This window comes from Mytilus galloprovincialis, chromosome 12 (genome assembly GCF_965363235.1).
Source record: "Mytilus galloprovincialis chromosome 12, xbMytGall1.hap1.1, whole genome shotgun sequence".
Taxonomy (NCBI): domain Eukaryota; kingdom Metazoa; phylum Mollusca; class Bivalvia; order Mytilida; family Mytilidae; genus Mytilus; species Mytilus galloprovincialis.
Genome location: NC_134849.1, coordinates 15272010 through 15290447, shown reverse-complemented (window position 1 = coordinate 15290447; position 18438 = coordinate 15272010). Strand labels below are relative to the sequence as shown.

General features: G+C 33.3%; 1 protein-coding gene across 12 annotated transcripts in view; it reads right to left on the bottom strand.

Moving 5' to 3' along the window:
• The window catches only part of LOC143054378 (regulating synaptic membrane exocytosis protein 2-like), a 62913-nt gene extending 55411 nt beyond the window's left edge, over positions 1-7502 (bottom strand). For 4 of the 12 annotated variants that reach the window (XM_076227386.1, XM_076227389.1, XM_076227382.1 and 1 more), the window contains exon 1: positions 6860-7502. In XM_076227386.1, coding sequence (XP_076083501.1) covers positions 6860-6990 — 131 coding nt within the window. In that variant the 5' untranslated portion in view covers positions 6991-7502. The remainder of the gene's footprint in view (positions 1-6859) is intronic. The other 8 variants (XM_076227388.1, XM_076227383.1, XM_076227393.1 and 5 more) reach the window with 5 other exon arrangements.
• Between the last annotated feature and the right edge of the window lie 10936 nt (positions 7503-18438).

Below are 18438 nucleotides of genomic sequence, written 5' to 3'. Positions count from 1 at the left end.
ACAAATATCTCTTTATATATTCAATAGATATAATTTGACAAGGTCTTATCTCAGAACTATCAATTCCCCAATTACCATCGAATACCATATATATGTTTCAAAGTGGTCATGCAACTTCACACCAGTAAAAATGATTTTTTGAGTGAAAACCCCAGTTATGTACTGTAATATAAATATTTATATAGTATTTAATATAGAGTATTCTCTTACAAGCTCTAATACACCAATACACTAGAGAGCTAGATATTGATACAAATAATCAATAGAACATCAGAGGCTCTATAAGGGTAGCAAATAATCAATGGTGAAACTTCTAGGTATTAAGTTGGATATAATCAGAGGCTCCATAAGGGTATAAAAAAATCAATGGCCATACTTCTAGGTACATTTGTAGTGCAAAGAACATTGGATATCATCAGAGGTTCTATAAGGGTAGCAAATAATCAATGATTATGCTTCTAAGTATTTTGTAGTGCAGAGAACATGGGATATATATCGTCAGAGGCTCCATTAGGGTATCAAATAATCAATTGATATATTTTTTAGTGCAGAGAACATTGGATATCATAGAAGGCTCCAATAAGGGTATATCAATGGCTATACTTCTAGGCTCCATAAGGGTATCAAATAATCAATGGAGAAACTTCTAGGTACATTTTAGTACAAAGACTTTGGATATCTTCCGAGGCTCCATTAAGGGTATCAAATACATGTAAGCAATGGCTAAATTTCAGAGAAAATTACATGTAAGCAATGGCTAAATTGCAGAGAAAATTGGATATGATAGATGGCTCCAGTAAGGGTATATATATCAATTGCTATATACTTCTAGGTATTTTGTAGTGCAGACTGACATTGGATATCATTGGAGGCCACATAAGGGTATCATATGATAAATGGCGAAACTTCTGGGTATTTTGTAGTGCAGAGAACATTGGATATCATTGATCAGAGGCTCAATAAAATGTATCAAATAGTCAATGGCTAAACTTCTAGATATTTTGTAATGTATAGAGAACATTAGATATCATCAGAGGCTCCATTAAGGGTATCAGATAACCAATGGCTATACTTGTAGGTATATTTTTGTAGTGCAGAGAACATTGGACATCATGGGTGGCTCCATTTAGAGTATCAAATAATCAGTGGCTATATGTCTAGGTTTTTACAATGTAAAACAGATGCATGTTCTTTCGGAATCTGCACAGGGGAAGTTAAAGTTATCTACTTTTCATATAAAGCCACTCATTTTCATTTGAATATGCTGAGTCATCATTAAATGATCTTACTGTAAATTTGTACATGTACATCTGATGTCTTGATGGTTATGACCAATGAAAAATAAGTGATGAAAGATAATATGACAAACTGATATATTAATATCAAAATTGAGAATAGCAACGGGGAATCTGTTAAAGAAACAATGAATGCAACAAACTGACCAAAAAGCAGAAAACAGCTGAAGACCACCAATGGTCTTTAAGGGGGTTCGCGGGTCTAAATCATTTATATAGGATTTCTCTATATTTTTCTATAAATGAACTTTATCTTATAGTTAATAGAAAAATTAAATAAAAAAGTGGGGTCACTGTTCATTTTCGCTCACAATCTGCCTTCGAAAGAAGCATACATTTTTGTAAAGGTGTTTTTTTTCTGTTGAAGTAATAGGAGAAATAAAGTTAATATCGAAATAAAAAAAGGAAATTTATTACAGAACTCGCTCAAATTTTACAATAATTTAGTTTAAGTACAGCTTATATGGAAATTATATTAAAAAATATAGGTCACCGATGAGTTAAAAAAGATATTTCAATTTTAAAGCCAAAAAATGGCATTTTTCCACCAAAGGGAGATAATTTGGAACTTTTTCAATGATGTATTCATTTTAAAAGTCATCTTGGGCCAACACGAATTGATTGTTTTGAATGATTTTTGTACCATATGATAAAATAACAACTACAAAAGGTAATAAATAAAATTTGTAAAGAAAAACAAATGTTTAATTTTTTTCTGAAATTTTTATACCCTCGAGCCTCCTTAACACAGCAAGAAAATCCCACACCCAGACTCGCAGGCATTCAGCTGGCACCTAAACAAAAATATATTCTACATGTAGTTCAGTGAAAATTATATATTGATGCTGCCAGATCCACTTAATGCAACATAACTTTACTACAATTACTACAAACTTGAACCTCTGATGATGGAGTTTTTATTACGACCTTGACTGGCTATACAGCCCTCACACGGTTGGTCTATCTTGAACCTCCATACCTCTACACCATTAATGAGAATTCAGAATTGGTATTTGGGGCTTCGAATATAAACAGACACAAATTGCACAAGTTCATGTCTTTCTCTACTGTTTAGGATGTTTCTGTATGAAATCTTCATCAAATTGTAGCAACCATTAGCAGAATGAAAAATTTAGTATTTAGATCTTTTAATATATATATATAAAGAAGAATGTGTCCATATACGTAGTTCACAGATGCCCTACTTGCACTATCATTTTCTATGTTCAGTTGGCTGTAAAGTTGGGGTCAAAAATCAAATATCGCATTTAAGGTGGTACCTAACACTACAGGGAGATAACTCTGTAAAATCAGCAGAACGTTTTAATGACGTTTTGTTGTTAAGGGAATATTTAGCTTCTCAATGATCAAAATTAGTGTTTGTCAAATTGCTATATAAGCAGTGTAATATTTCTGACAAAATAGTTGGTTCAAATTTTTTGAAATTTTTATATTTTTTTCAAAGGATCAAGTCAAAATTTTATGAAAATTAAACGAGCCAAATTAATTTTAGTTAAATTGTTGGGTACCACCTTAAATTAGAAAGATAATATTATAGGGAACATGTCTACTAAGTTTCAAGTTGATTCGACTCCAACTTAATCAAAAACTACCTTGACCAAAAACTTTAACCTGAAGCGGGACAGACAGACAAATGGATGGACAAACAGACACACATACCAGAAAACATAATGCCCCTCTACTATCATAGGTGGGGCATATAAACCATTAGACACAACTCATTTAAACAACTAGGTGAAATAACTCACCATGAAGTTAACCATGGGACATAACTCATGTAGACCACCGTGGGGACACAACAGGTCAACCCATGTGGGCAGCCACTAGAAACAAGAAAATACCCGGTACTTGATCACATTACTTGGCAGAAAATGTAATGTAATATACATAATACATGGACAGAGTAAATAGTTTGGATGTTCTATTTCAATGCAAAAAATGTACTGCATGTATACCAAACTTACCTTGTTTTTTATTTAAGAATTAATGATTTACATTCGAGTCAACCTGAGGTCAATCGACGTGTAAATGTAAATGATGTCATCGAACAATTGGTTTGTATTTTACATGTACTGTGACATAATAAAATATGCATTGTTACAAAAGAAATTTACTGGAAAGTGCCAAAGATTCTTAAATTGTCTATCTCAAATCCAGAAGCTGATCTATTATAAAGTCAATACATTAATCAATCTAAAATATAACATTTGTTTGACTAGGCAAACAAATTTTTTTTTCTTAGTTTGGGGGAAAAGCATAAAAATGATGTTGAACAGAAACTATTTTGATGAATGTGTTTTTTGGACAGATTCTCTATTTGAACATGTGGGTACCAGAACCAATCATTGTACATAATTATTCTAATGTTAATGATCTCAGGGTGAAGGGGGAGATAATAAGTTATTGTATTTGAAAATCTGCCCAGCACAAAGTTTGACAGTCAACATAACACTTCAAGATAAGATTTTATTTTTTTTATTTTTGGTGTTTTAATGCCACTTTTAAGCACCACAATTAGGCTATTTTGTGGCGACCAGTTTTTATTGGTGGAGGAAGCCAGAGTGACCGAAGAAAACGACCGACCTTTGATAGGAAAACTGATAATCAATTAAGACTGAAGTCAAGTGCACCTGAACGAGCGGGGTTCAACAGTCTTGACAGTGCTTCAATATAAGATATAAGTTCCATATACATGATATGTGTTGGATGAAGTTTAGCATAGCTAAATGTATCTATTCTGTTTTTTGTCATTAAAGTGTATAGAAGGCCATTTCATAGCAGATACCAGAGTTCGTCCTGGCTGTTTTACTGCTTCATTTTTCAGCTTTACTCAGCATTTAAAAATTGCCCTTTTTGACAGACTTGGATGCTACCAATCAAATTGCGGTACTATTTATCTTTCCTCTAAAACATAGTAAAGATAGGATAAGTAAGTCATGTAGCTATATAGGAATTACTTTATTTTTTACAAGTTTTTGGCTTGACGACTGGTTTATCATAAGAAGATTTCATTACTTGTTATTGTATAATGATTCACTACTGAAAGTACCGATAAAAACTAAAAGATAGAAAAATTAAGACGTACGAAATAGGATAGATTTATAAGGAAACCTTCAACATAAGTCTGCAGTACTGTTTTCATTTATGTCATAAGAAAATGTAATACAGTGAAACCTGTTTAAACCGAACCTCTTAGGGACTTAAGATTTTGTTCGGTTTTGGCCGATAACCGGTTTTATCAGGTTCATAACGCATACAATTTGATATGATGGTGCTTTAAAAATTTGGTTTATACAGGTTTTTGGTTAACCAGGTTTCACTGTATTGAAGTATGCTTAACAAAATTAGCTTTCCTATAATTTGATGACACCTTTGTCTGTACTATTGTCTTTTAAACCTGTAACTGCTGTCTTATTATTTCCTCCTTAATAGGCAATCCACACCTCTTCATTTTTATGTAAACCATTCAATTACAGTTAGTGCCTTATCAAAGTTTTGACACTATTTAAATGTTTAAAGTGAAAGTTAATTGAATTTTTATATAAATTTACAAATCTGGACTGAATAATAAATATAATTGTTGCTTTTATTATAAAGCACTTACATACATGTACTAGTACATTTTAAACTAGGAGTAACTGTGATAAATGCTAATTTTTTTGACCTGTTGTTTTTTTTTAAATTTTAGTCATTATCATGAATAGAGAGCATGCATATATATGTGTAAGAAAAAATTATAAATTGTAGAATCTAATTTTTCAATAAAATACTTTTTTTGTTGCATTCATTGCAAAAATGTGAAAGAATAAGAAATACATACCGGTATACATGTACAAATTAATGTACATACACATGATAAATTAGAAGTTGTATTTTAAATTCTTGTAACTTTTTATCATTTGTCTATAGTGACATTACATGTACTTGTGATCATGGTACATTTTTGTAATTAGAGCTTTTCTTTAAATACATGTACTATCATATGATTTTGATGGATACATAATTCATCAGTCCTACATTACAATTTGATCCAATCATTTCTGAATATATACATCAGTTTGAATTAGAATTTCTAAAATTCATTGATATTTTCTTGTCTCTTCGAAGTGACAAGGCAGGAGGAATATTTAATGTTTAGTTTTTAATTCCACAATTTACACATACATGTACAATTAGTATGTTGTAGTGGTTAGTTTTTATTTGAAGAAACCTAAATTCCCTTTTAGGCAGGCATTGGGAATCACAGACCTATATCAATTGTTAACTTTTTATACATTATGACTTGGATGGAGAGTTCTCTCATTAGCACTCATGCTATATCCTCTTAACAGTATACCAGATAATGCAACGTTGCAAGAGGCCAGTTCAGGATAGGAAGTTAGTTGAATCTGTCATGTGACTTCCATCACCACATGACTAAAATGTAGTCATAGTCACATCCATCACTAAATGCACATGTTGAGCATGTTGAGGGAACAGGTGAAAAATTTGATCTTATACCATGTATACTGCACAAAATTTTTATAAAATTAAAATCCATGTGATAAGTTGATCAGTTGTACAGGAATTAGGATTACCTACTTGCAGAACATAAATAGTCTTAAACTTCCTTTCAGAATGATGATTCTAAAAGTGCTTGCAACTTTAATAGAGCAGGGATACATTTTTTACATATTAAAGATATACATGATATATATAGATTGATACCTTCTATATGGTAATTGGCATCATAAAGGTGTGTGATATTGGCGGCAATATTACCAGTGAAAGACATTAGAGAAATTGCTTAGGCAGTGAATCCTTTAAAGCAATGCATGTACTTTTTTCTCATAAACATAATCATGATAATGAAAAAATATACTAATTAACTTCTGTGTAAAAAATTAAATGACATATTTTCACTAGACATGCTAAGGTGAGGAAGAAATTGAACTACATGTACCTGAAATTACATCCACTGAAATAAAAGTAGGTTTACAGTGTTATCAGGCAGCTGATTGTTTAATATATTACAAGGGAGATGAAAAAAACATTTGTTCTGTTTATCGAAGCATTTGTATTGTAAGACTTCACAAATCCTTGGTTTATCTTACATCAAAACATGTTGCTCGATTAACTTAAATGTACATTTGTTTACTAAATAATGATTTCAAGTACTATAATGCATTTGATCTTAAATCTTAAATCGTATTGTTATACACAGTAATTTTATATTTTTGAACGATTTTATAAGATTATTCTGTAGTAATCTGATGGTTGGAAACATTGTTATCTTTTCTGAAAATAAGTAGGTTCTACATACATGTACTCCATACAAGACTACTTCGGACATTAATGTGTTATTTTTGTGATGTTTTGACTGTATTTTATACAATTTTACTAGTAAAAAAATGTAGACCTTAAAACCATTGAACTGTGCTTTTATATCACAAAGTATGGCTATCTTACATGGATAAAAATCAAGAGGACAAAACCTACACCCTCCCCCTCTTTTTCCTTTTGAGACCCCCAATATGGCCGTCTAAACAGACTGATTTGTATACCTAATCATATCTTGTTCTTTATCCTCCTCCTCTTGTTGTCTCCTGATAACATCCTCAATAATCTTCCTCTCTGCCTCGTCTAGATGGCTGAGGTCTGGCATAGGAGGCAGGGATGGTCGTCTAGTTGTCATCCTGACGAACTACGATGCTCGTCTCGGATTCTGCTGCTGGGGATGCGATAGATGTAACTGACACAATATTAGCCAAGATTTTCTCATTTTAACACAGTCTGCCAGTTCATGAAGGAGATACGGTGTAAAATTAGCTCACATTGTCTATGGTTTATGACCTCCATCGATGAGAATGCATCGTCCTTTCAACATTTTTGATGTCATTACTTATGCGACACTTATTAAATATGAACCAGTTAATTGTCCAATAAAATCCGAGGATCTCCACGCGTCACGTATCGATCCCCAGTTAACCTATTGATTCCTCTCTGTTCTGTCCGATTTAAGGATTTATAGGATAAACACTTATAGAATTCATATTAATGTTCACAAAAACATTGCAGTATAAGATGTAGACATTGCGGGTCATATTTTTGAAGCCAAGAAGAGTCCAGAAACGTGGGGTTTGCGTGTTCCGAAAAAAAGGCGTCGTTGACTACGGATCGTAGTCGGTTTAAACATGTGTAAATTACGGCGCACCTGCCAAGTGACTTCCTTAATAATTAATATTCCTTGTTTGTTTAGCATGTCAACTTGCAATAGTTGATTATATTGGTATTATGTTATGATGAGCATACTAGTTAATAAATATATAATGAGTATTTACTGGAAGAATTATAACTCTATAACATTATTATTTCTGGTATTGTGTGAGTGACTTTGTAAACGAAGGGGATTTTACAAATTCAGTGAAGTATTTCAGAACCTTTAAAAAATTGCCAGTATATATATATGCAATATAAAAGTCTATAAAAAGGACCCACCAGCAAATGTACTACGTACCGGATCGTCTAGAATAGGCGATACTTTGCAGATAAGGAAAAAATTATATCACTCTAAAAATTTGCACAACTGTACTGATATAAGATGTTATAATACGAAAATGTTGTTATTAAATCGTGTTGACAAATATTTCGGCTCAACAAATGGGCTTCAACTGTCACAAGTTTTAACAATACTGATACATAATGTATAAGGTGTAAAAATAGATCAGTAATAATACAGGTAAGCTTTGGTCGATTGATTTTAATCCAAAATCCTGAATATAATAATATAAACAAAACACTATAATTCAATATACGTGACTGTGTATATTAACAATAAAATGAGTGAAAAACAAAACTGTTAGTATTTTTTTATTGATGCCGTTTGGATGATGTACATTAAGTTCCTTTATCAAAAAGCTTTCCCGAACCTGTCGCTGGGCACCACTCCAGTGAATGTTCTGTTCAATTACTAGAATTTTCATTCGGTTAAAGTCATCAGGTTTGTGACCCCACTGTCTGAAGTGCTGAGAAACTGGGAGAAATGGCTTCTTAGAGAAATCACTCCTATGGCCATTGGGGCGTTTGTGGAAAGGCTGCTTTGACTCACCAACATATTGGAGGCCACAAACCGAACATTCTAGTATGTAAATAACATTCATACTTTTGCAGGTAACATTGCAAAACATCTTATAATTATTTTAGGTTGCCTTACTGTGAAATGTTGATGAGTGCTGCATCTGTAGACAGCATTTGCAGTGTTTTTCTTCACACGAACGACATTCTCCAGAAGTACTTCTATTATCAGACACTTCAGCCCGCACCAGCAGGTTCCGCAGACTATTAGGTTGCCTAAAAGCTATCATTGGAGGCTCGGGAAAAATCTTGGATAGTTTGGAATTCTTTTCAACTGATTTCCAATGTTCACGAATGACACCAAAGCTGTTTTTGAGAGATGGGTGGTAAGTTAGAACACATGGAGTCCTTTTATTTTTATTTTTAACTTTGTATTCCAATAGTTCACTCCTCGGAATTGACTCCGCTTTCTGAAAGCTTTTTTTTATATTTCTGTGTTTGTAGCCCCTTTTCTTCAAGCGAGTTTCAAGTTGACGTAGTTGTCTTTTAGTTGTTTCTGTGTTGGAACATATTCGCTTGACTCTAAGTGCCTGACTGTATAGGATGCTCTTGGTAAGATGAGCAGGATGGTAACTTTTAGGGGACAAATATTGATGAGTGTCAGTAGGTTTAGAATATAAATCTGTAGATATGATGCCCTCTGTTGTATCTTTGATGTGAGATGGTAAGTCTTTAACATGTTGACGAAGATGCAAGTCAACAAATTCCGATATTTTTTCCGTCGAATGACCGTTTGCTGAAACTATAGGTCTTCCTGGGTTATTGGCCTTATGAATTTTAGGTAAAAAATAAAATCTGCCCGGTTTTGGATTTTCTGGTTTCAAATATTCAAGAGTTTTGTCATCGATGAAACCATCGTCATGCATTTCTACCAAACTATCAGTAATTTCTCTGCTAAAAGATGTTGTAGGATCAGAGTCTAGTTTTTGGTAGAACCTAGCATCGCCAAGCTGTCGTTCAGCCTCTTGAATATAGGCAGATTTATCCATGACAACCACTGCACTGCCTTTGTCTGCAGGTTTAATGACGATATTGTTGTTAGATCGTAAGTTTTTCAGTGCAGTCCGTTCTTCTTTGGTAAGATTGTCAAAAGGTTTATTGTTATTTTTAGTATTTCTAATAATGTCCGACTTAAAGTTATCAATAAATGATTCCAGGGTAGCATTTTTGCTCGGTTTAGGGATCCAAGAATATATATATATGCAGAATTTTGAATTCAGAGAATTAGACACATCATTTTTTTTACATCACTGAACCAGAGACATATACTCTTGACTGAACTCTCTGGAACGTTACGCACGGTGTTCGGTTTAGTAATATAATCAAATCAAATCAAATATGTTTATTTCCTAATCAAAGGGTCCTTATAGGCATATCAATTAGAAACAAATAAATCATAATAGTAATGGTAACGTTACTCGACGTCGTTTTTTTTTTTATTATTTCAACCTACTTCTGAACAAACCGTCAAAGCTTTGCATCTTTTCTTTAAAAACAGCTGTCATTTTCAATTGATGTTTAACTTTTTATTTAAAATAGACTGTTAACATGGCTGATTATATATTTTTAACAAACAAACTTTATTTCATCATAATCTTAACATATCCGGAAGTATATATTTCAAATATTTGTCACTGTTCAACGGCATATCAATTGTTGCAAAATAAATAATCTTCTATGATGCTAATGATTCCGTCATCATAAGTACATGACGTATCTAGGTATAGACATACATATCGCTTGGAGACAGCCAGTACAGTACCAAAGCTGTGTTGTGCTTCTAGAGTATACATTTTATCAACCCGCCTTCATCTGTAGTTTTCAAGCTGCAGTTATCAAATAATTGCGGTGTCTTTTTATTCGTACTATCAACATCTCAAATATGTGTCTTTCATGAGAAGATGATAAGAAAAATAATCCTCGTTCGAGTCAATTGCAACAACAGCCTCTATGTATCCTCTGTTTGCTTGATCTGTATTTAATTTCATTCTAAGATTTTGGAATGAAAAGGGCATGCAGTTTTGAATTATTGATTTTATTTCTAAATTAAAAAAAAGTGGTCTACAGTCGGCCTTAAAATAAAATGACTATTTTTCACATGCGTCTGTTTGTCGGATGCGGCCCGACATGCCTTTAACTTATCATGAAAACAAACATTCGTACTAGCACACATATTAAGGTTATACTTGGCTCCAAAAACTAAAGCGTCAGTATTATGAAAGCTTGTGCTATACATATCAAAACATTTACTAAATTTTATCACCGGTATAAGGAAATAATTCGTAAATATAACTCAACATGCAGACATCTTATACGTTCAGGTATTTCACATCCAAAATTTTATGGAAATATTCTTTATAAAGCACAAAAATGTCAGTATTCTCCTCAGAAACTAACAAAACCTTTAAATAGACTTATTAAAAGGGGATATAGTTACGATACTGTTGTCAGGTCATTAAAGATTGCATATTTTGGCTTTAACATTGATTCACTGATAGGGTCTTTGCATCGGAACTAAACACATTTATTTCTAAAAAAACAGTTGTTGGCATGACACGGGTTATGTTCTTCTCATATATTTTATGATAGTATGATACTAAACCCCTAACGGGAGGGATTGTACCTGATATTCATATGATGAAGACATAATCTTTCAATCAGTTTAATTGAGGTCTGGAGCTGGCATGTCAGTTAACTGCTAGTAGTCTGTTGTTATTTATGTATTATTGTCATTTTATTTATTTTCTTTTGTTACATCTTTTGACATCAGACTCGGACTTCTCTTGAACTGAATTTTAATGTGCGTATTGTTATTGTTTTACTTTTCTACATTGGCTAGAGGTATAGGGGGAGGGTTGAGATCTCATAAACATGTTTAACCCCGCCGCAATTTTGCGCCTGTCCCAAGTCAGGAGCCTCTGGCCTTTGTTAGTCTTGTATGATTTTAAATTTTAGTTTCTTGTGTATAATTCGGAGTTTAGTATGACGTCCATTATCACTGTACTATTATGCATATTTTAGGGGCCAGCTGAAGGACACCTACGGGTGCGGGAATTCTCGCTACATTGAAGACCCATTGGTTGCCTTCGGCTGTTGTTTGCTCTATGGTCGGGTGGTTGTCGCTTTGACATATTCACCATTTCCTTTCTCAATTTTATATACTTATCTTAAAATTTCGGGTAAAAAAAATAAAAAAATACGTGTAAATTAACTCATGAAAATCGCGGGGTTATAACAAGATAATCGTGCTTGACAAGTGTTTAACCATGCTAAACCCCCTTTAAAACGCAATTCTTTTCCACTAAAAGTAATTAACCAACTGTATGATACAATTGTGTTTATCCCGAAAATGTCGACACCTTTATGATCGGGAAATGCTTTACAAAACTTTTATGAAGTCATTTTTCCTAACGTAGTCAACAGTAGACGACGTCATCCAAACTTTATCATGAAAAATTAATTAAGGTAATTCAAAATTTTTGTTGCTTTCAACAAGGATTTGTATAGTTAGTCTAACTATACAAATCCTTGCTTTCAACATGCCTTTTTTCACTTTGTAAAGTCAGTTAAGGTCTTGAAAACACTTCCATCATTATGCTTGAAACAATTCAAACAAGAAAACTAACGTCCTTAAAGAAGCCTCAATAGAATTACATGCAAGCGGACATCCTGCTACTCTGAGCTGACACGATGCAGATGGCAATAAAAGAAGGATGACCAGTCAGTATTTTATAATTGCCTTTTCAAATTAGCAAAAGATGAATGAAATGTATAATGTTTCTTAAGGCTGAATATCTTCATGTGTCATTGTTTTTTCAATGCTAGATGCTGCTGTATTTCAGTCATGCCTTGAAACTTGGAAACGGGTATTTGGTGTTGATTTTGAGCTTGTATGCTTTCTATGAGCATTCTATTTGTCGTTCCTTTGAATTTGTTTCGTTTTGTTTCTCCCTATACAATTTTCGTTTCGTTTTCGTCATGTTTGTTCTGTTTCGCTATGATTTATATCATGCTTCGTTTCGTTTCCTTTCGCTATCTTTCGTTTCTGTTCTGTGTCTTACTGTACACGGACCCCGTTTTGACGTCTGGTCATCAACCCCAAATAAAGATTTGATGCGATAATTTCTGAATTAACAGTTAAAATATCAAATTCTGGTCTATTAAATTTAAAGTGATAATAAAAAAAAAGGTTGCATTTCCTGATAACGTCATGCACAGATATTTATTAAAAAACTTTACCATTTGATGATATTCTGAAATAAAGATATCACGTTCCTTCGAAGTCTTCCAAATGTTGATTATTTTTTTTAATTGCTTTTTGTCTTGTACCTATTTAAGGAATTATTTTTCTGCCTTTATCAGACATAAATAAACGATTTAAGAGAACACTATACGTAAGTGATAACAAGTAATAAATGTATAAAGCATGTTTTCCCTGGCTGGAATCTAAATCTCAATCACTACACATCCAATGGATTTAATGTAAAGACAACATTTTTTACCCCGCCGCATTTTTGCGCTTGTCCCAAGTCATGAGCCTGTGGCCTTTGTTAGTCTTTTATGATTTTTTCATTTTAGTTTCTTGTGTATATTTCTGAGTTTAGTATGACGTCCATTATCATTGAACTAGTATACATTTTTGTTTAAGGGCCAGCTGAAGTACGCCTCTGTATGTGGGAATTTCTTGCTGCATTGAAGACCCATTGCGGGCCTTCGGCTGTTGTCTGATCTTTAGTCGGGTTGTTGTCTCTGACACATTTCCCATTTCCATTCTCCTTGAATTTAAAAAAATATATATATCGACGGAACAAAGGACCATACTTTTGCACGAATGCTTATATATATATATATCCAATGGCGGTACTTTTTGTAAGGAGGCCGCTCCAGTCACGCTTCAGTGATTCCCTATATAATCAACAAAAATGTTCCCACGAAAGGGGGGCCGGGGCAGCCAGTCCCTACACCCAGCCCACCCCGGATCCGCCTATGATATCCATTGCATTACACGGGAGGAATTGTGCTTAATTTCCATATGATGAAGACATACTCTTTCAATCAGTTTATTTGAGGTCTGTAGCTGTCATGTCACTTACTGCTAATAGTCCTTTGTTAATGTATGTATTATTATAATTTTGCTTGGTTTCTTTTGTTACCTTTTCTGACATAGGACTAGGACTCCTTTTAAACTGAGTTTTGGTGTGCGTATAGCTGTGTGTTCGTTAATTCTACATTGGCTTGACGTATAAGCAGAGGGTTGAGATCTCACAAAACATGTTTCATCCCACCTTTTGCGCCTGTTTCAAGTCAGTAGCCTCTGGGCTTGATAGTTCAGTCTTATATGTTTTGAACTTTTAGTTCAGTTATATGTTTTTGGAGTTTAGTATATATATGACGTCCATTTCCACTGAACTAGTACACATTTTTGTTAAGGAGCCAGCTGAAGTCAGCCTGCGGGTGCGGGATATTCTCGCTGTGTTGAAGACCCATTAGGCTGATTTCTGCTCTTTTCAGTTTTGTTGGGTTGTCTTATTTACACATTCACCATTTCGATTCTCAATTTTTATTATTACAAAATTATAATCCTGGTAGTTTGATAACTATTTATTAAGTTATGTTTTAATTTATTTTAAAACAAATCAATGTTTGACTGCTGATACAATTATAATATCCAAAGATGATACTACAGTTCCTTTATCACAAACGCGTTTTTTTTTAATTTGTCTATACAACAATTAAGATTATTATTGTAAAATGGGAGGTAAAATTGTCAAATAAGGGATAACAAATTTGTCAATGAGCAAAGCCCATACCGCATAGTTAGCTATAAAAGGTCCGGAAATAACATGACAATGTTTAACAATTCAAACGAGAAAACTAACGTATAACAGTCCTTTAAAAGTTAGATTTAGTGACGTGATATGGTCCGGAAACAAAATGGAAAATGGCCTTTTATCCCGCTAAATGCAATGAACTTAAAATTTTAAAACGCAAACCTATACGAGAGTACACACTGCGCATGCATGGTATCATCCTTCAAGCTCTGAAATCTGATAAATATCTAGGTTGTACCATGCATCAGTTAAGACAGGCTTTCCCGCAATATACACATCAACGCATGCATGGTTACCAGCGGGAAGAACAGAAGTGAGAAAAGAATTGTTCTATGCATAACAATAACATTTTAAACACTCATACATTCAATAAATGATAGCAAGCACTGGCATGATAACATAAAACGAAATACTAGGTGGAATGTCATCACTAGAAACATGAACATGCATGTTAATGTCTGTATCATTTTGGTATCTGGTGGACAGTTGTCTCATTGGCAATCATACCACATCTTCTTTTTTATATGGATACACATAATGCATTTTTTATTTATTCTGTGTAGATTAGTTTTCATTTGAGTTGGCAGAACTGAAAATTATATATTCATCTAGACTTTACCTTTTTCATTAATTGGGGCGAGTTGGCATGAGAAAAAACAACGGGATTTAACCCTTTTCACAAATGGCCATTTTTTTTTTAACAAATTGCTTTGCCGAGCACAGCTGGATACAACCGTAGAGGTCCAACCATGAACAATTGGGATCAAAATGGACACAATATTCGCGCTTGATACAGGTCTGAATTTGGATTGTTATTAAATATTTGACACATAATAGCAGAGACATATAATACAATTGGCCGTTATATAGACTCAACTAGAGTTGCCAATCTCTTGTATTATATGTCTCTGATAATAGGTTTCTGACACAGATAAATTGTAGTCAGAGAACTTAGAATTGGTTATATGATTTGAATTTATATTCAAATTTTTCCTTTTGTGCTATACACTATGCTGTTGCGAATTGACCCGTCTCCCCCTAAAAAAATACCCCCTTTTTTGTGGCTTTTGTGCACTATGCTGTTGAGTATTTACCCCCCCCCCTCTTTTTTAAACCCAAAAGAAACCTTTTTTTTTACAAAAATTATATTTGAAGAACATTTTCTTTTCAACTTCTGAAAACTGACTGAAATGAGAAAAAATTAACCCCCTCCCATTTCCCCCCTCAAGATATTGTCAAAATCTCAATTTAAATATCAAATGGAGTTTGCAACCACAATTACCCATTTATTTAATACATCATAAAAGTCTTAGATTAGAAAATGACATACATAATCATGGCTAAAATTAATATTCCTTAATCAGCATTTTTAATACTAACTTCTTCAAACAAATTGACAGCTAGTCATCTCAAGAAAATATAACATTTCTTTATACATATTTCAAACGCAGTGTAAGGGAGGTAATCCAAACGTTGTATTTGGATTACACCCCTTACCCCTTACACTGCTTTTAAATTCTTTAGTAATTGTCCATTAACCAGGAAACCCTTGTTTTTCTCTTATTTGTCCCTCATTCATAAACATTTTGAGCCATACCCTCCAAAGCCAAGCCTAACCATCCCTTTGTGGTATCGAAACTTGTAGTATAATATCAAAGATCCATACATCGTTCCACAAGTTATTATCTTGAAACTGAGACTACTATAACACATGTTATAGTAGTCTATAGTAGTCTCAGCTGGAAACTAGAAAAAAATACTTATTTGAGCCCTTTGTTGGCCCCCTTATTCATAAACTGTTCGGACAACTAAATTCAATCCCAACCTTCCTTTAATTTTGTGGTTATAAACCTCGTGTTAAAATTTCATAGATTTCTATTATCTTATACTGAAGTTATTGTCCGGAAACCAAATGTCTTCGGACGCCGACATGATACCAATATCCGCATAAAACTACACATTGACCAATAAAACATGAAAATTAGTTCAAGGTAAGATGGACCCTGCCAGTCAGACATGTACAGCTTACAATTCTTCAATACACCAAGTATAGTTGACCTGTTGCTTAACTCACATAAATTGGAAAATTTGCAATTAGAGGCCGCAAGAATAGTAACCGGTCTACCAATATTTACTTAAACTTGAACTTTTTATTATGAGGTTAGATGAAAGAAGAAGGCGAAGAAAATTGCAGATGTTTTATTACATGAACAAAAAGCATGCACCAGAGTACCTATGTAATCTTGTACCTCCGTGTGTACAAATTGCGAAATAGTTATGATATTATTGTTCCATTTTGTATACTTTCCCTTACTACTAAATCGTTTATTCCCTCTTCAATACGTGAATGGAATAAACTTGATCCAAAATTTAGCAGTGTCGACTCTATTTCTAAATCTAACAAAGAATTGAACAACGATAGTAGACTAAGTAGAAACGTTTTATGCGTACGGCCCGAGGAAATTGAATATCATATTAACGCAATTGCGATACTCCGCTTCATTCTTAAACCATGACCTTTTTTCGAGCTAATATTATAAATGATCCTTCTTGTCATTGAAGATATCCATCATTACTCAGTCTTCGTTTGTCCAAAATACAAATTATGTAGAAAACCTTATTTATTCAATATTTTTTATTGGCTCTTAAATTACAATTAAACTGTGTTTTAGATACAAAACTATTAATTTACAGACAATTGGAACTTTCGAAAGAACAAACTATTCAAATTTTCAAACATGTTAAAAATTTCATAGAAAGGACAAACAGACTACTTGTGCCTCCTTAAAGCGTTATTGTTACTGGAACGTAACATCAGTGCCAACACACACGTCATCATCACCGAATTATATGACTTTTCAAACTTTCTTTTTCTCTTCTTTCTCTCTCTCTTCTTTTTTCCTATGATAGCTAGTATTATATTCTATAAACTGTTTGCTTTATATCATTATGCATTTCCATTATATTATACTATATCATTGTAATTTTATATTGTATTATTAAGAAGACTTCAGACTTCATAATTTGCTTAAAGTTTAAGAAAAACAGACCAAAACACAAAAAGTTAACACTGAGCAATGAAACGTGAAAAGAGGTGAAGATCAAATGAAACCTGCAAGACTGACATGTACATCATAAAATATTTTCATACATCAAATTAAGCAGACCTATTGCGTATAGTATTAGAAAATCAGACCAACACACAAAAAGTTAACTATGACCACTGAACAATAAAAAGGAGGTCAAGGTCAAATGACACCTGCCAGTTGGACTTGTACATCGTATCATCATTCCATACACCAACAAGAGTGCACACGCTGAAATGTCTCGCCTTCTTTACTAACCATTGATATTTAGTTGATAGTTATTAATATAAAGCTATATAACTATCACATAAATTAAACATCATCAAAGAAAATGAGGCCAAGGTCATATAAACCGAAAGGAGAAATACGTGTACAACTTAAAATCATTTAATATACTAAATGTTGTTGACCTATGGCTTATAGTTTTTAAGAAACCAAGATTTACCCAAGAAAAACTAAACTATGACCAATGAACCATGCAAATTATTTTATCAAGGTCAGATGAACCATGCAAGTCAGATATGTAGAACTCACAATCCTTCCATACAACAAATATAGTTGACCTATTGCTTAAAGTTTAAGAAAAACACACCAAAACACCGGAAAATGAACCGTAAAAATGAGGTCAAGGTCAAATAAAACCTGCAAGAATTTACATACACCAAATACAGTAGACCTATTGCATATAGTATTAGAAAAAAAACGCAAAAAGTTAACTTTCGACCACAGCACTATGAAAATGAGGTCAAGGTCAGATGACACCTGTAAGTTGGACTATGTACAACTTACAATCATTCAAGACACCAAATATAGTAGGCATGTTGCATACAGTATTAGAAAATCAGACTAAAACAGAAACACTTAACTATAACCACTGAACCATGAAAATGAGGTCAAGGTCAGATGATACCTGCCAGTTGGACAAGTGCGCCTTACAATCCTGCCATACACCAAATATACTAGACATATTGTTTATAGTATCAGAGATATAGACTTGACCACCAAAACTTAATTCCTTGTTCATTGATCCATGAAATGAAAATCACGCACATACCAAATATAGTTATCATGTTACTCAAAATAAGAGAGAAA